Consider the following 25,110-nt stretch of genomic DNA (forward strand, 5'->3'; position numbering starts at 1 on the left):
ATAACCCCAAAGGTTAAATCCAGAAGTCAGAGTTTTTAAGCAAAGAAAGTAGCAAAGACTTTTTCAAACAAACAAAAGCTGAAAGAGTCTGTAGATATGAAATGCACTACAAAAACTATTTTTAGAAGTTCTTTAAGCTGAAGTAAAATGCTGCTAGATTAAAATCTTTGATCTGCATACAGGAATGAGAAGTCCGGAAATAACTATGTGGGTAAATAGAACAGACACTTTTTGTTTTTTAATTTCTTAAAAATCAATTAATTGTTCAAAGCAATCATAACTATGATGATGATGAAGACAATGATGATGATGATGTAGTCCTGGGGTCCGTAACATATATATAAGAGTTATAACAACACTGGCACAAATGATGACAGGGTATAAAGAGAATCATACTGTTGTAAGCATACTAAAGGAGAATACTTAAATTATCCATTAAGTAGTATATTATTATTCGAAAGTAGACAATGATAAGTTAAGCATGCATACTGCCAACCCTAGAACAACCACAAAATAAGAAAATGAAGAGTTATAGCAAAAGGCCAATAATGAAAATAAAATGAAATGCTAAAATATACTCAACTAATCAAAAAAAAAGGCAGGAAAAAAGAAAAAAGGAAGAAAAATTAAATGGGACAAATAGTAAACAAACAAAAAATTAGACTTAAACCTGAACATACAGAAAATTTCATAAAATGTGAATAATCTAAAACACTACAATTAATAGGCAGAAATTGTTATTCAGACTAGTAAAACCCAATTATAACCTGACTAGAAAACTAAGATCAGATATAGGCTCGGTACAGTTTCTAAAGATAAGATATCCGAAGTTTCAAAAAGAAAATCAAGGCAAAAATGAACCAATTCAAGAAAAAAGAAAATTAGCAGCACCTAATAATCAAAACAAAAATCAGAGAACCACTGCATTTTATGGATTAAAAGGGAACCTATAGACCTTGTGAACTATAGAACCTATAGACCTTGTGAACAGAAATAAAAAACTAGAAGCTGCAGTCTGTGTTCTTCATTATCTTTACTTCCAGATAACACATTGAGATGACTTAATGCTAACAGGGGGAAAAAGAGCTTGCAACTATCAGCAAGTTGCAAAGTCTCAAACCTGCTTTTTTCTTCCCCCCAGCATTCAGACATATAAATTATAGTGTCCACAGCATTGAACACTATAATTAAGGTTGTACTGGCACTTCTATTACAACCTCATATTTTCATTCATTCATAACATTCTTAGAAAGTCCTTCCTGAAACTAAAAGCCTTCCTTTCTTATCTCAATCCCAATTTTTCTTCTTCCTAAATTAGAAGACCTGTGAGAGAATAAAAATACTTCTTACAGCTGAAAAAAGAAAATAAATGTCTTCCCAAGGATAAAACAAATACAACAGAACCCCCCAAAAACATTCAGAATGGCAAACAAGAATTAAAACTTCCTTAACGTTAAAAAAAAAATGGTCAAACCAAAAAATCCACCTTACGCCAAGTTTGGTTTTCATGTGGCACAAATTTCAAGCTTATACGTGACATAATAAAAGATTCTACAGTTTAAATATATATATTTTAAGAACTCGATCTTTATAACACATAGCTATTTTCCAAAACAGCTTAACTAAAAAGAGTGTTCTTTCTACTACTTCTGATTAGGAGGTTTTAGACAAAGGTAGAAGTTCAAGAAACCATGATTTCTTCTGTTCCTGAATTTTTAAGGCATAGAATACAGTTTGAAACACATTTATCTTCATCTTCATTCATCCACAAGTTATTTGTGGATGGTTCCTGGTTTTCGGTTTTTTATTTCCTTTTCAATAATGTTTCTAAATTACTCAAGTTATTTCAGCTCAAAAACAAACCTAACTCTAAAGCGAAGTATTTTACCATCTGGTGGTTCTAAGACTACAAGACAACATTCCTATGCTAAAATTAAAATCATAAGCTACTCATGATATAACATTTTTTCCTTAAAACATTCAAGAGAGGAGAAAGGTTTTGTCCTCCCATTAACCACTATATCCTCAGTATTTAGTACAGTACTATGGCACTTGATAACGATTTGCTGAATGAACTTTTCAACGCTTCCTTCAAATAAAGGAAAATATACTAAAATGATAATTTTAGTTATCACCCAGCCAATGACTTAGTTCCATCTAGGCCCCATCACTTTTCTCCTAGAATATGGCAAAATGAGCTTAACTAATTATCTGAAATCACCTCCTCCAATCTATTCCTCAACTTTGAAAAGCCTGTCAACTTCCTAAATTACAAACTCAATCAAGTTGCTTGCTAGCTTAAAATAATTCAGTGGCTCCCTACTCTCAACTCTCTACACAAGGGTCCTCAAAGTTTCTGATTTCAGGACATTTCACCCTCTTAAAAATTACTGAGAGTGCCAATGACCTTTTGTATAAATGGGTTACATCTACCCATATTTACCATAGGAGAAATAAAAAAGGAGAAAAAAGTTTAAATATATGCTTTTAAAAATAAGAAATCCATCACATTAACATAATTATAAACAAATTATAAAACTTTAAGTTTTTGCTTTTTATGAAAAATAGCTATATTTTCCAAAACAAAAAGAAAACTGGTAAAAATAATGGAATTATTTTATTTTACATTTTAAAAAATCTGGCCTAATAGAAAACAGTTGGATTCTCATATTTACTTCTGCCTTCAATCTACCACAGTGTCATACATCAGGTAGCCTCTGGAAAATTCCACTCTACATTCATAAGAGAATGATGATGAAAAAAGTAAATCATGACCTTGCGGTCTTCAGATCACACTTTGAGAACCACTGGAGTACAGTAAACTTCAAACCCTCTTATGAATTGCACATAAGTTTATGATCTGAGAGACTCAGATTTGAGTCTCACTACCCACAGTGTAGCACAGAGAGACAACAAGATAAATATGAAAGATTAGGGATACGAAGGACAGACTGAGAAGTTGTAACGTGTGTAAAACAAGTTTCAGAAGGCAAAAATAGAAAGAATAAGACAGAATTAATATTCAAAGAGATAAAGATTTTTCAGAAGTTATCAAAAACATAAATCCATAGATATAGGAAACACAATAAATCTTAAAAAAGATAACAAAAAAGAAATTCACTCCTAAAGTCATGATCATGAAACAGAAGAACAGCAAAGACATTTGAAAAAGAAGATCTTAACTACAACTAAGGAAAAAAAAAGACACGTTTTACAATAAAATGGTAACACCACTAATATATAAAAATCTCAACAGCAAAAACAGAACCAATTCAATAGTGGAGTTAATATTTTCAAAGCACTGGGAGAAAATATCCACCAACCTGATGCAACCAAATAAACTACCAATGAGAGAGACTACAATAAAGATTTTTTTAGACAATGAAAATTGAATGTTTACCACTAAGAGAATCTCTTGTAATATCTTTTAGAGTACTTCATAAAGGTGGAAATTAAACCCAGAAAGAAGTGAGATGCTAAAAACAGCAAACCAAGAAAACTGATAAACAGGCAAATAAGATCAAAGAAGTATTCATTACACAAAGAATAATAACAACAGCAGTTAATTTGGGAGGTATAAAAGTAAAATGAAACTAAAATTCTGGATAATAACAGCATATAAGATGGAAAGAAGATAATAAGTTAAAGCCTTCTGAGATCCTCAAAACTGATTAACAGGAAGGAGTAAAATTAGTATAACAACAATTTAAAGTTTAGGTATACATAGTAAAAATTTCACAGTAATCACTACTAAAAGGACAAAAATAGAAGTATAACTTTAAAACCAATGGAATACACAAAACTGAATCTAAAAAGCACAATCAATCCAAATAATAAAGAAAAAAGGAAAGTTGCATTAAAAAGGAGAGAAATATAGAAAACATAAAATAAGACAGTGAAAGAAATCCAACTATTTAAAAGCAATGGAAAAATATCAGAGTGAAAAGAAAACAAATGTGTCAATCTAAACATGTTCATATATGTTGAAAGTAAAAAAAGAAAGCCAGATGTACAAAACAAATGGGGAAGATCATAAATAGATCCCCAAAAAAGAGCTAATACTAAAAGAGGTGAAAAAAATTAAGAAAATCACCAAAACCCTAATGAGAAAACAATAAGGGACACAAAACACCTCACAAAAAAGGGAAATAACTAAAATACACAGGCAAAGTTCAACTTCCATAGTCATCAGACAAATAAAAATTAAAACAACAAACCAACACTGTTCACATCATCAAATCTCAAAAATGCTTTTTTCCTTTAATATGATACACATTGTTCATAAAGATTTGGTAAAATGTACACTTCCAATCAGCTGATGGAAGAGCTAACTAATAAAACCCTCTGTAAAGCAATTTGGCAATATCTGTTCCAAAAACAAGCTTTTAAATAATATCCTTTGACTCAGGAATTCTACTTCTGGAGATTTACCCTAAAGACAAAATCCTGAAAATTGAAAAAGCACCGTGCGCCAAACAGTTACTACAATCAAATTTCTACTACTAAAAAATTCATATTTCTAATACTGAAAAATTATATACCCTGATATAGTCGTTCCTCAATATCCATGGGGCATTGCTTCTAGGACCCCTGTGGATAACAAACTACGTAGATATTCAAGTCCCTTATATAAAATGGTGTAGTATTTGCATATGACCTACTAACACATCCTCCCATACACTTTAAATCATCTGGATTATTTATCATACCTAATACAATGTAAATGCTATGTAAACAAAGTTGCTGGTGCAGGGCAAATTCAAGATTTGCTTTCTGGAATTTTCTGGAATTTTTTTCCTGAGAAATGCAATAGAAAACTGAAAGTATTTGTATTTAATTTCTGATTACCTTAATTGAATTTTTTTGGTAGATTTGCCTCTATCAACAAATTTGTTTATGTGAATATTAAACTTATTCAAAGTTCTCTAGAGAGTATGGGAAAGCCAGAGGCAACACATAAATTTTGTGCAATTCATCCAAGCGTATAACTATATAAATAATGAAGAATTGAATTTTTCTATGGATTTTTATAAGGACAAAAGACATTTTTAAAAATTGCTTATACTAAGCTTGAAGTAAAGGATATTCTAGTTTACCAATATATTAATGGAAATTGAGCATCTAGACTTTATTGATAAGATAATGAAAATGGTGCTCAGGAAAATCATTCTCATCTATTACCCATGTCCATGAATGAACTGCTTACTATATTTATATAGATGCTATAGCAATCAAGACAGTGTGAGTCTGAGGAACTACAAATGATTCAGGGTAGCTGAAATATGAGAGAAAAGCAAGTGATTCCAGAGGTCAGGCTGAAAAAATTGAGAAGAACTGTGAAAGCAAAAGGACGGTAGCCATTAAGAAATTTTAAGCACGGTAGTACCAATCCAGTTTACATTTTAGAAATATCATGCCCAGAGGCAGTGTAAAAAAAATGGTTTGGAGAGAAGTACCAATGAAGACTGAAAAGAAATATTCAAGAGATAATGTAACAGTAGAATCCAGAGTTGGATGAAAGTTAAGCATGTTGTCAGGGTTTCTAGTTTGGATTAAAGGTAAAAAGTGGAATTTTTCACTGAAATAGGAAATATATAAGGAGGAACAGATTTGAGGTTTAAGATAAATTCAGTTTGGAACATTCTATGAGACACATAAGTGAAGGTCCATTTTGCTCTTGGTGTTGGAGCTCAGGGGCAAAAAAAAGCGACTGGACCCTAAAATAGCATTTTATGAATAAATAGCATATAGTGATAACTAAATCCACTAGGAATAAAATTACTCAAGGAGAGACAAGGACTAAAGTAATGAAAGCCTGGGAAACTCCAATTAAAAATCTGGCAAAAAAAAAAAAAAAATCTGGGCTGGGTAGCAGAAATGAAGTCACAAGAGGAGCCAGAGAAAGGGTGCCAGAGAGACAGAAAAAGAACCATCACATGTAACTGAGCGAGGATTGAAAAAGATAAATGAAAAGTGTCCACTGGATTTTGCAAAAATGATGTTCCTAATGACCTCTGCCAAAGTGTTTACAATGGCATCATGGAGCCAGATTCAGTGAAGAGGTATAAATATTAACTTGTAAATTTAAAAGGGATGGAAGAGCATATAGATTGGAAACAAACAAAACTCTCTCTACCTGTAGATGACATGATTATCTAGATAAGAAATCCCAAGAAATCTACTAAAAAAACCTCCTGTAATTAACAAATGAAACAAAGTTGCAGAACACAAGATCAATACACAAAAATCAATTGCATAACAATGAATAACTGGAAACCAAAATCAAAACCGCAATAACATTTATAAATGCTCCAAAGAAAATAAAATATTTAGGTATAAATCTAATAAAACATATATAGGATCTACATGCTGGAAAAACATAATGCTGATGAAAGAAATCAAAGAAAATCTAAATAATTGGAGAGACACACTGTGCTCATGGATTGGAAGACAATATGGTAAAGATGTCAATTCTCCCCAAACTGACCTATACGTTTAAGGCAATTTCTGACAAATCCTAGCAAGGTTTTTCTAAACAAGCTTATTCTAAAATTTACCTGGAAAGAAGACTATTTCAAATAGCCAGAAACAATTCTGAAGAAGAATAAAGTAGGAGGATGCACTCTTCCCAATGCTAACTAAGCCTTACTATATAGCTACAGTAATCAAGACAGTGTGATATTGACACAAGGATAGATATATTAATCAAAGGGACAGAATAGGGAACCTAGAAACAGACTCACATAAACATGCCCAACTGATTTTTGACAAAATGCAAAAGCAATTCAATGGAGGAGGTGCAATCTTTTCAACAAATGGTACTGAAACAAGTGAACATTCACAGGCAAAAAGATGAATTTCAAACTAAACCTCATACCTTATATTAAAATTAACTCAAAATGGATCACAGATTTAAATGTAAAACTATAAAACTTTTAGGAAAAAACACATAAGCACTTTATGATCTTTGGCTAGGCAAAGAATTCTTAGATCTGACACTGAAACCACAATGCATAAAAGGAAAAATTAATAAACTGGACCTAATCAAAACAGAAACCTTTCACTCTGTAAAAGGCCTTGGTAAGAGCATGAAAAGACAAATTACAAATTGAAGCTATTTGTGAACCACATATCTGACAGACAGATCTTATGTCTAGAATATATAAAGTACTCTCAAAATCAGAAAATGAGCATAAGACAAGAACAGATATTTCACTAATACATGTGGCAAATAAGCATATGAAAAGGTGTTCAACATCATTATCCATATGAAAAATGCCAATTAAAACCACAATGAGACATCACTACATATTTATCAGAATGGCTAAAATTAAAAATAGTGACAATACCAAACGCTAGTGATGATACAAAAAAAACTGGATCACTCATACACTGCTCATAGGAATGAATAGTGGGTATAGCCACTCTGGAAATCAGTTTAGCAATCATTTTTAAAAATAAAAATGAAATTACCATAGGACCCAACAATAGCATCCTTGGGCATTTATCCAAGAAAAATAAAAACTTATGTAGGCATAGAAATCTGTACATAAATGTTCACAGTAGCTTTATTTGTAATACCAAAACCTAGAAACTACCAAAAGGTTGGTCAATGGGTGAATGGTTAAACAATCCATGGTATAAATATATCCATACAGGGCTTCCCTGGTGGCGCAGTGGTTGAGAGTCCGCCTACTGATGCAGGTGATGCGGGTTCGTGCCCCGGTCCAGGAGGATCCCACATGCCATGGAGCGGCTGGGCCCATGAGCCGTGGCCACTGAGCCTGCACATCCGGAGCCTGTGCTCCACGACAGGAGAGGCCACAGCAGTGAGAGGCCCGCGTATCACAAAAAAGTATATATATATATATATATATCCATACAGTAGAATACTACTCAGTAATGAAAAGGAACAAACCATTGATACACATACCAACTTGGCTGAACTTCGAGGGATTTATATTAAGTGAAAAAATCTGTGCTCAAAATATTACATACTGTATGATTCCATTTATATTTGTTATTTTTGAAATAAAATTATATAAAATGAGGACAGGTTAGTGGTTGCCAGGGATCAGGAGGTAGGGAAAGTGATAGTACAGTTAAAAGGAGTATCACAAGGAAGCCTTGTTATGGTGATATACTTTTATATCTCGATCATGGTGGCGGTGGTTTCACAAAACTACGCATGATGAAACACAAAAACAAAACGAAAAGGCAGCCAAACAACTGTATTTGCAAACAATATATCCGATAAAGGGTTAATACCCAAAACATACAAAGAATTTATGTAACGCAATATCAAAAACAACAAACCCAATTAAAAAAATAGGCAGAGGACCTGAACAGACATTTTTCCAAAGAAGATATAAAGATTGCCAACAGACACATGAAGGAATGTTCAACATCATTAATCATCAGGGGAATGAAATTATCAAAACCACAATGAGATATCACCTCACACCTGTCAGAACGGCTATTATCAAAAAGACAACAAATAACATGAGTTGGTAAGGATGTGGAGAAAAGTTGCACAGTTGTACAGTTGCTGGGAATGTTAGTTGGTACAGCCACCATGGAAAATAAGGAAGTTCCTCAAAAAATTAAACTACCATATGATCCAGGAATCCCACTTTTCCAAAGAAAACAAAACACTAATTTGAAAGGATATATGCACCACTATGTTCATTGCAGCATTATTTACAACCAAAATATGGAAGCAACCTAAGTGTCCATCAATAAATGAATGGAGAAAATGTAGTATATACACACATACACAAAATGAAATAGTACTCAGCCATAAAAAAGAATGAAATCCTGCCACATGCAACACCATGGATGGACCTAGAGGGCATTATGCTAAATGAATAAATCAGAGAAACAAATACCATATGGTTTCACTTATATGTGGAATTCAAAAACAAAACAAATTAACAAATATAACAAAATTGAAACAGACGCATAGATACAGAGAACAAGCAGGTGACTGCCAGAGGGGAAGGGTGTGGGAGAAAGAATGAAGGTGAGGCAGATTAAGAGGTACAAATTTCCAGTAATAAAATAAATAAATCAAGGGGATATAATGTACAGCCTAGGGAACATAGGCAGTAATACTGTAACAATTTGTATGGTGACAGTAACTAGACTCACCCTGTGATCATTCTGCAATATACAAAAATACAGAATCACTATGTTGCCCACCTGAAAGTAATATAATAAGTTAATTATACTTCAATTAAAAATAATTAAATTTTAAAAAAAAATACATATGAAAGTAAATATAAATCTCACTGGTAAAGGTAAATATACAGTAAATGCAGTAGATTAATTACTTATAAAGCTATGATGTGTGAAGGTTAAAAGACAAAAGCAGTAAAAAGAACTATAACTACAATAATTAGTTGAGGGATACACAAGATAAAAAGATGTAAAATGTGACATCAAAAACATAACACATTGTGGAGGATAAAAATGTAGAGCTTTAGAATGCATTCAAACACATGTTGTTATCAACTTAAAATAGGCTGTTATAAACATATGCTGTTATATATAAGCATCATGGTAACCACAAAGCAAAAACCTACAGCAGATATGCAAAAGATAAAGGAAGGATTCTAAGCTTACCACTAAGACAGTCATCAAATCACAAATGAAGAGAGAAAGAAGAAAGGAACAAAACAGCCAGAAAACAGTTAACAAAATGGCATTAAGTACCTACCTATCAATAAATACTTCAAATGTAAATGGACTACATTCTCCAATCACAAGAAATAGAGTGGTGAAAGGATAAAAAACAAGACCTAACTATATGTTGCCTACCAGAGACTCACTTCAGATACAAGAACACAGACTGAAAGTGAAAGGATGGAAAAAGATATTCCATTCAAATAGAAACATTTAAAAGAAAGCTGGGGTAGCTATACTTATATCAGACAAAATAGACTTTGAAAGAAAGATGGTAGTAAGAAAAAAAGAAGGGCATTACATAATGATAAAGGGGTCAATCCAACAAGAGGATGTAACATTTGTAAATATTTATGCACCCAATATAAAAGGATTCCCTAGGGGAAGTAAAGACACTACTCATAATTTATAGGGAACTCTAAGTCTCATTTTTCATAGAAGGAATCTACAGACAGAACCTAAACTATGCTATCTGCTAGTATCATCACCACCATCACTAACCTGTAGTAGTGCAAGTGAGAGAATCAATAATAGTACAATAAATTCCACAACCTAAGTCAGCAATTCTGAGCCCTTACTCAATGTGTGAAAAGGTAGTTGTTTTAGGCCATTTGGGCTGCTATAACAAAACACCACAGACTGGGTAGCTAATAAACAACAGAAATTTATTTCTCATAGTTCTGGAGGCTAGGAAGTCCAAGGTCAAGGTGCCAACCTGGTCTGGCGAGGGCCCTTTGTCTGGTTCACAGCCAGTGCCTTTTCATTGCATCCTCACTTGGCAGAAGGGGTTAGGGATCTCTCTGGAGCCTCTTTTAAAAGGCACTACTGAGCCCATGTGCCACAACTACAGAAGCCCGAGCGCCTAGAGCCCGTGCTCCACTACAAGAGAAGCCACCGCAATGAGAAGACCGCACACCGCAACAAAGAGTAGTCCCCCCTCCACAACTAGCGAAAGCCCGCGTGCAGCAACGAAGACCCAACACAGCCAAAAATAAATAAATAAAATAAATTTATTTAAAAATTTAAAAAACAAATAAAAGGCACTAATCTCATTCATGAGGTCTCCACTCTCATGACAAGCATCTTCCCAAGGCCCCACTTCCTAATACCATCACCTCTGGGGGTTAGGGCTTCAACATATGAATTTTGGAGGGACATACTCAAGCCACAGCAGCAGTCAACCAGGTTAATCCAGTCTCAGATAAGAGAATTAAAGCGTTAAGAAAATAAATAAAAGGCCATGTAAATATTGTTAATAGCCTCAGCAAAACTTTCAATAACCAATTTCCACTGCATCAAAACATGCAAGGAAAGAGGACGGCAAGATTGCTCTGTAACTCCGAGCACTAACCAGGATTTAAAAGCACATATTGTGGGCATCCCTGGTGGTGCAGTGGTTGAGGGCCCGCCTGCCGATGCAGGGGACGCAGGTTCGTGCCCCGGTCCGGCAGGATCCGGAGCATGCCGTGGAGCAGCTGGGCCCGTGAGCCATGGCTGCTGGGCCTGCGCGTCCGGGGCCTGTGCTCCGCAATGGGAGAGGCCGTAGCGGTGAGGGGTCCACGTACCAAAAAAAAAAACAAAAAAAAGCACATATTGTGCTGGCCAAAGAGTTTGTCCAGTTAATGAATACACTGTTCAATAAAGTTCCGGGTGAAAATGAAAAGTGTTTTTACTTAAAACCAAATGAACTTTTTGGCCAACCCAATACATTAACAAAAAGCTTAGTTTTTTATCTCAAGTTTTGAATGGTACTCACAGTTTTGGTTTAGGTTCAAAAGATTTTTTAAAGTTTGTTTGTTTTTATGAATAACAAGTATCACTTCTATAAAGAGCCTTACAAATGGTTACATTTATTAGGTCAAAAGATTTTGAAAGTTTACTTTCTAGGTGGCACAAAGGCCAGAATAAATTAGTACTTTAAAAATAAATTTACTACTCTCTTTAGGGTGAAGAAGCTTTTTGCAAGACTTATTATTAACACAATGAGCAGAGAAAGCATACACAATCAAAGAATAAAAGAACTATGTAGCAAGTCTTGCCCTAGTTTACAGGTGAGGCCCACAGAGGATAAACAAAAATATGCAAAAGGAGAGGAGCACATAGTTAAATGTAAGTTACTGGTAAGGTTTTCATTCTTCAGCCGTATGCTGCGTCCACAAGTATTTATTAGATTAGCCTAGAGTGGACAAAACTAGCTAAATAAACAAGTCAGACCTGGACCACTAGTGATAATGTGTCATGAATCAAATTCTGTGTCTCAAGTCCAAAAAAGAAAAAGAAAACAGTTCAAATCTACAGGATCTAAAGGTGGGTATGACTGACACAGATATGTCTCTCAGAGTAAATAGCATATTTACTAAGTGAAATATCAATATATTAAACTAATTCAGACTGGACATCAAGGTGATTTTACCCTACCTAACACAACAACTTGGTCACCTGTGCATCAAAAAAAGTCTCTATAATTAAAAATGATCACAAAGACATGTTAAGGAAGTATACTATAACTATTATCAAAAGAGTCACAATCGGGGCTTCCCTGGTGGCGCAGTGGTTGAGAGTCCGCCTGCCGATGCAGGGTACACGGGTTCGTGCCCCGGTCCGGGAAGATCCCACATGCCGCGGAGCGGCTGGGCCCGTGAGCCATGGCCGCTGGGCCTGCACGTCCGGAGCCTGTGCTCCGCAATGGGAGAGGCCACAGCAGTGAGAGGCCCGCATACCGCAAAAACAAAAAAAAAACAAACAAAAAAAAAAGAGTCACAATCATTATAAATCTCATTTTCTAAGTAGCTTTTGTGGAAATTATATAAATATCTTGCAATGCTTTACAGTGCACTGACGAGTAAAATAAAAATCAACAAATGTTAGAATTTAATTGAACTTTACAAACTACACATGCCTTCTTATCAAGAAATTAAGCAATATTGTTTTTTTATAATGATTTCTGAATAAACCTCAGATTTCTAACTTTTAAATTTCATTTCATTACATTCTCATACAATATTATTTTTAACAGATTCATACCTATAACTCTAAAAGGCCCCTTCATTTAACCTACCATCCACACTAATTTTATTTAGAAAATAAGTCTTTTCTTCATTGTGTGTCTATAATAATTTGAAATAATATAAATCAAATATGGGCTTACTCAATTTTACTAACACATATATAGTTTTTTAAGTTAATTTCCTATTATACTAATCAAAGCTTAAAATAGGAAAATAAACTATTTTAAAATGTGTTTCATCTATAATGTTTTTACTAAGAAATTAATTCCAATCACTAGCATAAACTCAAGTATAACTCTCCAGGGGTGTACAATGCTGAATAATTTGTCCAAATGTCAACTGCAATTTTCAAAAATCCTTTCTACCTCAAAATTTTAAACATCTGTAAAAAATACTTGTTTTGAGAGTGGTTTACATTCATGACACTTGACCTTTTGCTGTACACACCACAAAATTCAAGTCTCAAATACCATATAAGCAGGAAATCTGATCATTCCTGCAGTAGCCATCTGCATGGTCCAATATCAAATATTAGTTCTAGGTTACACTAAGTCATGTGTTACAAATCTTTTTCTGCAGCCTCTATAATTAGTTGTAATTTGCCTCTTTTAAAATGTGTTTCTTATGGGACATCTGGCCTTGAAACTTCCACCTTCCCATTGAAAAAACACTTAGTGTCTGGATTTTTTTTTTTTTTTCACTTAATATGGAGCACTGCATGGGTGGTATAACCAAGTCCAGACTTCTTAAAAAAAAATTAAATTCCAGGAACAGATGATGATTAAGAACCATTTAAGTATTACCAAATATAAATGTAAAATAAAACTTTGTTGCACATAACTATCTACAGATTCCTAAATCAATCTCCCAGATATTTAAAGTTCCCAAAATAAATTTTAATGAGAGTATAGCATTGGTCTACTCACTTCCAGGAACTACATTAGTTAAGTTAAATTGCATAATAAAGGTTTGGAATTAGAGATTTCACAGAAAGAAAAACAGTTTTGAGCCCAGTAGGTTCATATGACACTCAAAGTATCTACTGTAAATAGGAAATGATTTTAGCAATTTATAAATAACCTTTACTCATTTCACAGAAATTGAAACTTAATAATACTCATCAATTCACTTGATCTAGACACGCTTCCTTAAAACTGAAAATTAAATACGGGGTAAGGAAAAAGTAATAAAAATGAAAGACAGAGATACTACTTTTATACAGGATAAAAGTGGAAGAATTCATCACAATATGCTGCTGCCCAGACCTGTTTGCTTCTTAGATTAGAAAATTTTTGGTAGAAACTCCTTAAAATCACTATTATACCTTAACAAAAACACTGAAAAGAAATGTAACATGGGTCAAAGAAAGAAGTCAGAAAAAAATCAGTTTCTGATGACAAAACCTCAAAGACACAATGAAATTAGGTATGAAGGGAAATTCAATATATTTTCATCTTCTCAAAAAATAACCTGAGAAATTTCTATCTCGTTTAGAAATGTCACTTTGCAAAAATTCAAAAACCTTCACCTAAAAATTGGACACAATCAGGCCCCATTTCTGGCAGATATAGGTAATAAGCAATATGCATAATCCCTATTAAGGCTATGATCAGATTAAGTAAAATGAGTATGAAAATAACCATTAGGATATATTTTATCCAAATTTAAGAAAACCCTTTTGCCTAACAAACGTAAGGTAGATAGCTAGTGGGAAGCAGCCGCATGGCACAGGGATATCGGCTTGGTGCTTTGTGACCGCCTGGAGGGGTGGGATAGGGAGGGTGGGAGGGAGGGAGACGCAAGAGGGAAGAGATATGGGAACACATGTATATGTATAACTGATTCACTTTGTTATAAAGCAGAAACTAACACACCATTGTAAAGCAATTATACCCCAAAAAAGATGTTAAAAAAAAAAAGAAAGAAAACCCTTTTGCAATTAATTATGTTACTTTAATAGGTATGTAAAAAAAAAATTAAGTGTACGAGCTAAGATTTGTTCATGTAAAACCTGACACATCCCAAAAGTTAAAAAAATATCAAATAACTATTAAAATTGGTTAACATAAACAACTAGGTTTAATAATTTCTTACCTGTATCCCATCTTTAAGTTTCAAAATACATTCCATTGTATTGATGGTAATTACCACTGGTTCTGAACCCAGTTTTGTCCACGGTACATGGATCCTCAGTTCGTGAATATGTCCACTTAAAAAAGTGAATGGTAATTTCAATTCCTTAAAATACAAAATATTAAAGAAAATTTAGTAAGTGCTTAATATTCTTTTCATTCTAATATCCAAAATACTTTCTGAAAAGAAAAATAAAATTTCCAACACAAAAATATTCTGGAAATTACTTTTCATCAAAAAAGAGCATCGAGATACGTTCGGTACATTACTCCTTTCTGCCCGTGGACGCCGCCAAGCAAGCATCGTTGACGTCTCCCTCCTCCACTGCCGTCACGTCTAAGTCAGAGTCTCCCAAAGAACCCGAACAGCTGAGGCAGCTCTTCATCGGAGGTTTGAGCTTTGAAACAACCAATGAGTGTCTGAGGAGCCATTTTAAGCAATGGGGAACGCTCACAGATTGTGTGGTAATGAGGGATCCAAACACCAAGCACTCCAGAGGCTTCCGGTTTGTCACATATGCCACTGTGGAGAAGGTGGATGCAGCCATAAATACAAGGCCACATAAGGGATGGAAGAGTTGGGGAACCAAAGAGGGCCGTCTCAAGAGAAGATTCTCAAAGACCTGGTGCCCACTTAACTGTGAAAAAGATTTTTGTTGGTGGCCTTAAAGAAGACACTGAAGAACATCACCTAAGAGATTGTTTCGAACAGTATGGGAAAACTGAAGTGATTGAAATCATGACTGACCGAGGCAGTGGCAAAAAGGGAGGCTTTGCTTTCAGTTTAACCTTTGATGACCATGACTCCGTAGACAAGACTGTCATTCAGAAACACCACACTGTGAATGGCCACAACTGTGAAGTAAGGAAAGCCCTATCTCAGCAAGAGATGGCTAGTGCCTCATCCAGCCAAAGAGGTCGAAGTGGTTCTGGAAACTTTGGTGGTGGTCGTGGAGGGGGTTTTGATGGGAATGACAGCTTTGGTCATGGAGGAAACTTCAGTGGTCGAGGTGGCTTTGGTGGCAGCGGCAGTGGTGGTGGATATGGTGGCAGTGGGGATGGCAGTAATGGATTTGGTAATGATGGAAGCAATTTTGGAGGTAGTGGAAGCTACAATGATTTTGTCAATTACAACAACCAATCTTCAAATTTTGGACCCATGAAAGGAGGAAACTTTGGAAGCAGAAGTTCTGGCCCCTGTGGTGGTGGAAGCCAATACTTTGCCGAACCACGAAACCAAGGTGGCTATGGAGGTTCCAGCAGCAGCAGTAGCTATGGCAGTGGCAGAAGGTTTTAATTACTGCCAGGAAACAAAGCTTAGCAGGAGAGGAGAGCCAGAGAAGCTACAGGTTACAACAGATTTGTGAACTCAGCCAAGCACAGTGGTGGCAGGGCCTAGGTGCTACAAAGAACACGTTTTAGACAATACTCATGTGTACGGGCAAAAAAACTCAAGGACTGTAATTGTGACTAACTGTATAACAGGTTATTTTAGTTTCTGTTCTGTGGAAAGTATAAAGCATTCCAACAAAGGGTTTTAATGTAGATTTTTTTTTTTTTGCACCCATGCTGTTGATTGCATGATCATGACACTGAATAAATGTCTTTAAAAAAAAAAAAAGGCAGCATCAATGGACTTCCCTGGTGGCACAGTGGTTGAGAATCCACCTGCCAATGCAGGGGACACAAGTTTGATCCCTGATCCGGGAAGATCCCACATGCCTCAGAGCAACTAAGCCCATACACCACAACTACTGAGCCTGTGCTCTAGAGCCCACGAGCCACAACTACTGAAGCCCGCGCACCTAGAGCCCGTGCTCTGCAACAAGAGAAGCCACTGCAATGAGAAGCCCGCGCACAGCAACAAAGAGTAGCCCCCACTCTCGCAGCTGGAGAAAGCCCACGCACAGCAGCAAAGACCCAGCACAGCCAAAAATAAATAAATAAATTTATTTTTTTTAAAAAGCAGCATCAAGTAACTTGTTAAACTATAGTTAATGATAAACTACAAAAACTTATTGTGCAAGTTACATTTAATAAGCTACTTAACCTGTGTAGGCCTCTATTTCTTATTTTGCTAAATGGAAATAATAACAGAATATGATTGTAAGGCAAGTTTAAAGAGAATGGAATTAAAGATAGGAGAATGACCTGACAAAATAAAAACGGACCAACTTAGAAAAAAAATTTATTGAGCTTTACCTAATTAAAGACTGTACCTGGATACTATTTGGTCATAAATTCTAAGTGTTTTCTGACTGGTTTCCATTATTATTAAAAAGGTTAGATGCACGCTAACGCATGTATATGGAATCTAAAAAAACGGTACTGATGAACCTAGTGGCAGGGCAGAAATAAAGATACAGACGTAGAGAACGGACTTGAGGATACAGCAGGGGAAGGGGAAGCTGGGACAAAGTGAAAGTAGCATTGACATATACACACTACCAAATGTAAAATGGATGGCTAGTGGGAAGCGGCTACATAGCACAGGGAGATCAGCTCAATGCTCTGTGATGACCTAGAAGGGTGGGATAGAGGGTGGGAGGGAGGCTCAAGAGGGAGGGGATATGGGGATATATGTATACATATAGCTCTGATTCACTCTGTTGTACAGCAGAAACTAACACAACATTGTAAAGCAATTATACTCCAGTAAAGATGAAAAAAAAAGGCACTTCCTCTCAAAAAAAGAAAAAAAAGTTAGAAATGAAAATGTAAATGTTACCACAATCACTTTATACTAAATTGTTTCACCTTCAGATAAAATGTTACAAACCAACAAAAGAAAAAAACAAATTTGTATTTGGACTATATCTCAATCACATTCTTGTAACTCTATTTGTGAAAGTTAAGATAAATATAAAGCTATTCATTCATCTAAGAATTGTCCACCTACTTGGTTTAGCAACATAGTAGCAATATAGCTAAATACATACAGATAGTACAGCAAAGTGGTTAAGACCAATAACTCTAGAGCCAGCACAAGTGGATTTAATCCTACCTCTGCTACTTACTAGCACAATGACAATAGGCAAGTTGTATTAAAGTATGTGTGTCTCAGTTTCTTTATCTGTAAAACTGGATAATAGTAGTGTGTTTGAGGATTAAATGAATTAATTTATATAAAGCACTTAAGACACTGTCTTCCTCAAAGAGCAATCAATATAAAGATGCTAACTATTTATTATTACAAACGTATAAGCCTCCTTTATGTCTTCACAAGTTTTTTTAAAGGGCAGAATACTAAAAATCTATTTCTACTATTCTAATGGAATGTCACAATTTTTAAACAGTTCTCATTATTTCATTAATTTTAAAGATGCAGTACTTTCTCCCAGCATTAATCAATGGAACAGATTATATTTTGATCAGTGTCCATAATGAAGACAATGTTTACTGAGCACTTACTGTGTACCACACACTGCTTTAAGCACTTTACCTGCATGCAAAATTTAATCTTTGTAAGTACCCCAAAAAGTAAATACTATTATACCCACTTTACAGATAAAAAACCTGAGGCATGGAAAGGTCAACTAACTTTCAAAAATGACTCAGCTAGGAGCTCTGTGACTCAAAACCAGAAACTATGATGCCAGAGCCCTTCCTCTTATCAACAACTATACTGCACCTAACTTTCATTATGAGCACTGAATACATTTCCATTGGTTATACATCCATTTGGATAATGTTCCAATGACATCTCCATCTCTACCCTTGACTTGTGTAACAATGATACGTTTGTGAAATGGCTACCAAAACCGCAGTCTATGGGCACAAATTGGCTTTTCTTAGGGAGAAGTTAAAAGACACCTGAACCAAACTCAAGACCTTGGTATCACCAGAATGCTACTAATCATCTGAATAACTAACAAAACACTAACACAAGAGGCAGCATTCTACATTAAAACATGGAATTTTGAACCATATGGCCCATGTTGGAGATCCAACTGAAGTTCAACACTTATTAATTATCTGACTATAAAGCAAGATCATTTCCATTTCCTCATCACAGAGTTGTGGTGATAAACAAATAAGAACACATTTATGCCTTGTAAAAGGCAAAAGAAAATGCTGACTGTTATAATAAATGGATCATCCTGAGGTAACCACAAAGAAATGATTTCTTTTCATTCCTTTTCCTTCTCAAAATATATTGTACAACTTAAAAATATTCTATTTACTTGTAACTACTCAGAAATACATTGTGAAAAATACATCCCTAAAACCAGAATATCTATGGCTGCACAAAGGATATAGTAATGAAAAATTCAGAGGATTGACTAGCTCTCATAAATATAATTCTAGGTAAGCAATTTAAAAATATTCTCACACAGAAAAAAGGGATACTTGAAAAATGAATATAGCAGGCCACAAAAGCAAAAATAGATGAAAAGGACTACATCAAACCTAAAAACCTCCACAGAGCAAAGAAAACACTCAGCAAAGTGGAAAGGCAACCCACATGAGAGAAACTATTTGTAAACCATATTATCTGATAAGGGGTTAAAATCTAGTATATATAAAGAACTATGACAACTCAACAACAAAAAAACAAATAATCCAATTTTAAAAATAGAGAAACTATTTGTAAACCATATTATCTGATAAGGGGTTAAAATCTAGTATATATAAAGAACTATGACAACTCAACAACAAAAAAACAAATAATCCAATTTTAAAAATAATCCAATTTTAAAAATGACTCGAATAGACATTTCCAAAAAGCATATACAAATGGCCAACAAATAGAGGAAAACATGCTCACCATCATTAATTGTCAGAGAAATGCAAATCAAAACCACAATGATATATCATCTCACACCTGTTATAATGGCACCTATCCCAAAAAAAACCCACAACAGGAAGTGATAAGTGTGGTGAGTATATGAAGAACGTAGAACCCTTGTGCACTGTCGATGAAAATGTAAAATAGTGCAGCCACTACAGAAAACAGTATGGAGATTCTTCAAACAATTAAAAACAGAATTACCATATGATCCAGCAATCTCAGTTCTGAGCACAAACTAAAAAGAACTGAAACCAGGATCCTGAAAACATATTTGTACAACCATATTTTTTGCAGCATTATTCACAATAGTCAAGAGGTGGATACAACCTAATGTCCATTGAAAGATAAATGTATAAAGAAAATGTGGTATATACACATGATGAAATATTATTCAGTCTTTAAAAAGGAAATTCTGTCATATGCTACAACATATAATGAACCTCAAGGACATTGTACTAAATGAAATAAGCCAGTCACACAAAGACAAATATTGTTTGATTCCACTTCTATAATGTACCTAAATTAGTCAAATTCTCAGACACATAAGTAGAACAGCGGTTGCCAGGGGCTGGGGGAAGAGAGAAAAGGGAAGTAGTTTTTCAGTGGGTACAGAATTTAAGTTTTGGAAGATGAAAAGTTCTAGAGATCTGTTGAACAACAATGTATTGGGTTGGCCAAAAAGTGCATTCAGGTTTTTCTGTAATACATTATGGAAAAACCCAAAGAAACTTTTTGGCCACCCCAATATATATAATTAACACAACTATCCACTTAAAAATGGTTAAGATGGTAAATTTTATGCTATATGCTTTTTACCACAAAATAAAAATGAATGTAAGACAGGACTTCAAGAATTCTAAGTTAGAAGGTTGGCAAATCCTCTCCCCAGAAAGCAGTGACAAAACTGGACAAAGTTATTAAAAACAACAGAAATCTCAGGGGCAATAAGGGAAGGCTACCCTGAGGTCACAACAGCAGTTGGTGCAAGAAACTAGACAGAAGACCAGCCAGAAAATTAACAGAGAAATCCAGAGAACAAGACAGCCAAAGATGGCCTTGCTATGACCTCAGTATTCCTGGTAACCTGGAAAGCTATATGTATGTGCCAGGCTGTGCTTACTTAGACGACACGACACTGGAGAGACCCCTAACAATCTACTCATCCTTGGTTGACCAAGAAGCCTTGTAAACAGAGTAAGTAAAAACATGGATCAGATCTGTAAACTCCTTGAACTTTGAAAGCATTATCTAGTACATGTATATGTCCCATGCCAAAGAGCAGAAGCCTTATTGGTTCAAAAGTTTAAACAACCTCTAGCCAATCACTGGCTGATGACTCAATTATAGTGACCCAGGGGTAATCCCTAGAAAGCCAAGCCTAAAAACAGAAAGAATTGGGGGAGAAAAAAAAAAAAAAAATGAGCACAGTCATCAGAGGCCACACTGCAGAGGAAACAGACACCACAAATTTAGCCCAGGCAAGGCACTAAACAAATACATAAACCAATAGCAACAACAAATATCCCCAGAGAGAAGAAATCAGAATGCCGAGTTGCTAAAGCATATTATCCAAAACACCCAGTTTTCAACTAAAAATTGTGAAACATGAAAAGCATGCAAAGTAGTCAATAGAAACTATCTCTGAGGATGCACAAATGTAGGACTTACTACACAAGGACTTCAAAACATCTATTATAAATGTGTTCAAAGAAATAAAGGAAGCTATATTTAAATAATTAAAGGAATATATGACCACAACGATTCATCAAGTAGAGAATACCAAGAATGAGATAGAAATTATAAAAAAAAAAAATAGAAATTTTTGAGTTTAAAAATACAATAAACAAAATTAAAAATTCACTGAAAGAACTCAACATCAGATTTGAGCTGGCAGAAGAATCAGCAAATCCACACCCAGACATATCAAAGCAAAAACTTTGAAAGCCTAGGACAAGAAGAAAATCTTGAAAGCAGAAACAGAAAATCAACTTGTCACATATAAGAAAACTCTTAGTAGATTAAAAGCTAACTTGTCATTACAAACAATAAGGGCAAAAAGGCAGTGAGATGATATATTTAAATAACAAAAGAAAATAACCATCAACCAAAAATCCTATATCCAGCAAAAGTATACTTCAAAAATGAAGGTGAAATAAAGGCATACCGAAATAAAGTCTCAGGTAATTCTTTGTAACAGAATACTAAAAGAAGTTCTTTGGACAGAAAGGAAGCAATACCAGATTGTAACTCAAAGCCACACAAACAGCACTAATAAAAGTATATATGTAGATAATTATTAAAACACAGTATAAATGTTTTCTTCTTTTTTCTTCTGATTCAAAAGGCAATCACAAAAAACAATTATAACGTTGATATATTCGGTTTATAACAAAGAAATGCAATATATGTGAAAATAGTACCACAAAGGAGGGAGAAGAAATGAAGCTATAGTGGAGAAAGTTTCTGTACTTTAATGGAATAAAGTCAGCATTAATCTCAAATAGACTGTGATAAATTAGATGCATACTGTAATCCTCTAAGCAACCACTAAGAAAATAACTCAAAATAAATTAAAAATCAAAGGAATTAAAATGCAATACTAAAAAATATCTACTTAATAGTAAAGAAAGTAGCAAAGGATTATGAGAGAAACAAAAGACATGAGACACTCAGAAAATAGCAAAATGGTAGACAGAAATCCAACCATATGAATAAAAACAAAATGTGAATGGATTAAATATTCCAATCGAAAGGCAAAGATTCCTTCCATGTCCTGGCTATTGTAAATAGTGCTGCAATGAACACTGGGATGCATGTGTCTTTCTGAAATACGGTTTTCTCTGGGTATATTGCCAGTAGTAGGACTGCTGGGTCATATGGCAGTTCTATTTTTAGTTTTTTAAGCAATCTCCATACCGTTCTCCATAGTGGCTGTATCAATTTACATTCCCACCAACAGTGTAAGAGGGTTCCCTTTTCTCCACACCCTCTCCAGCATTTGTTGTTTGTAGATTTTTTGATGATGACCATTCTGACTGGTGTGAGGTGATACCTCACTGTAGTTCTGATTTGCACTTCTCTAATAATTAGTGATGTTGAGCATCTTTTCATGTGTTTGTTGGCCGTCTGTATGTCTTCTTTGGAGAAATGTCTACTTAGGTCTTCCACCCATTTTTTGATTGGGTTGGTTTTTTTTTTTTTGACATTGAGCTAAATGAGCTTTTTGTATATTTTGGAGACTAATCCTTTGTCGGTTGCTTCGTTTGCAAATATTTTCTCCCAATCTGAGGGCTTTTCATCAACAAAGGAATGGATAAAGAAGATGTGGTACATATATACAGTGGAATATTACTCAGCCATAAAAAAGTAATGAAATTGGGTCATTTGCAGAGATGTGGATGGACCTAGAGACGGTCACAGAGAGTGAAGTAAGTCAGAAAGAGAAAGAGAGAAGCCAGTAAGTCAGAAAGAGAAAGAGAGAAGTCAGTAAGTCAGAAAGAGAAAAACAAATATCGTATATTAACACATATATGTGGAATCTAAAAAAATGGTATAGATGATCTTCTTTGCAAAACAGAAATAGAGACACAGAGAACAAATGATGCCAAGGGTGAAGGGTGGTGGGGTGGAATGAACTGGGAGACTGGGATAGTGATACTATGTATAAAATAGATAACTAACGAGAATATACTATATAGCACAGGGAACTCTACTCAATGCTCCATGGTGACCTAAATGGGAAGAAAATCCAAAAAAGAGGGGATACATGTATATGTATAGCTGATTCATTTTGCTATACAGCAGAAACTAACACAACATTATAAAGCAACTATACTCCAACAAAAATTAATTTTAAAAAAAAGGCAAAGGTTGTCAGACTGGATTTTAAAAACTAGTAAGATCCAACTATATGCTCTCCACAAGAGACATACTTTAGATTAAAAAAACACAAATAGGTTGAAAATAAGAAAAAGGTGTGTTTTTTTCATTTTTCTGTATAGATACAGATAACAGATTGGTGGTTGCCAGAGGCAATGGGGTGGAAAGTGAACGAAATGGGTAAAGGTGGTCAAAAGATACAAGCTTCTAGTTATAAAATTTAAATAGTCCTGGGATATAATGTACAGCATGGCGAGTACAGTTAATAACACTGTATTCCATATTTGAAAGGTGCTAAGAGTAAATCTTGAAAGTTCTCATCACAAGAAACAAAACTTTTTTAACTATGTATGGTGACAGGTGTTAACTGGGCTTACTTTGGTGATCATTTTGCAATATATACAAATATCAAATCATTACATTGTACACCTGAAACAATATAACACTATATGTCTTTTACACTGTAATAAAAAAATTAATAAACAAGATCCCAGGAAGTCATGTGATCCAGTTTCTTGCCTTGAATACATCAAATCACCGTATTTGCTTGCTATTTAGGGAAATGGTATGGTATTCTATTTTAGGCATATAAAGAATTTTAATTTCTATGATCTTAATTTCCAGCAGTATTTTCCCCTGGTTTTCATATGAGTGTTCTTCATTGCAAATAAGTAACAATTAAAAACAGTTTATCCCAGTCATAGGTTGAAAATACAGCAGATGAAATTTTAAAGAATTGTTGAAACCAAATAACATGTCTGTAAAACTTTCAAACAGTGTGGTACCAGGCTTGAAGAAATACAACACAAGGCAAAAGTGGTAAGATAGTTTAAAATGCAGTGTACTGAGGGGAAAAAGAAAAGAACATGTATCATGCAACCAGTAACCATAAGAGAGGTAATTACCCTATTATCAGATAAAATAGACTTTAAGAAAAAAAACTGTTACTAAAGATAACATGGGACACTTTATAATGATGGGTAAATTCAAGAAGAAAATATATACAAATGAACTTATTTACAAAATAGAAACAGACTCACAGATTTCGAAAACAAACCTACAGTTACCAAAGGGGAAACGTGGTGGGGAGAGATAAATTAGGAGTTTGGGATTAACATACACACACTACCATATAAAAAATAGATAACCAACAAGGACCTACTGTATGGCACAGGGAACTCTACTCAATATTCTGTAATAACCTACATGGGTAAAGAATCTGAAAAAGAATGAGCATATGTGTATGTATAACTGAATCACTTTGCTCTACACCTGAAACTAACACAACATTGTAAATCAACTATACTCCAATAAAATTTTTTTAAAAATAATATAAAACATATGAGCATAGCAACAGAGCCCCAAAATACATAAATCAAAAACTGACAAAAGTGAGAAGAGAAATAATTCAGTAACTTACAATAATAAACAGAACAGACAGAAAATCAACAAAGATATAGAAGACCTGAAAAACACTATCAACCAATTTAGACCTTACATCTATAAACCATTCCATCCAACATCTGCAAAAATACACTGCTATCTCAAGGAAAATCAGAAAACGTTTGAACTGAATGAAAATAAAAACACAACATACCAAAATTCATAGGATGCA

General features: G+C 34.5%; 1 protein-coding gene and 1 pseudogene across 2 annotated transcripts in view; one reads left to right on the forward strand and one right to left on the reverse strand.

The window, feature by feature from the left end:
• The window catches only part of VPS13B (vacuolar protein sorting 13 homolog B), an 803,413-nt gene that overhangs the window by 773,068 nt on the left and 5,235 nt on the right, over positions 1-25,110 (reverse strand). Inside the window, exon 3 of the mRNA XM_082674491.1 lies at positions 14,787-14,930. Within this exon, the coding sequence (XP_082530617.1) occupies positions 14,787-14,930 (144 nt within the window). The remainder of the gene's footprint in view (positions 1-14,786; positions 14,931-25,110) is intronic.
• On the forward strand, positions 15,293-16,121 carry LOC309835385 (heterogeneous nuclear ribonucleoprotein A1-like; annotated as a pseudogene). Its single transcript has one exon. The product of its transcript is annotated as a heterogeneous nuclear ribonucleoprotein A1-like (transcript).

Source organism: Grampus griseus (assembly GCF_964374135.1).
Source record: "Grampus griseus genome assembly, chromosome: 17".
Taxonomy (NCBI): domain Eukaryota; kingdom Metazoa; phylum Chordata; class Mammalia; order Artiodactyla; family Delphinidae; genus Grampus; species Grampus griseus.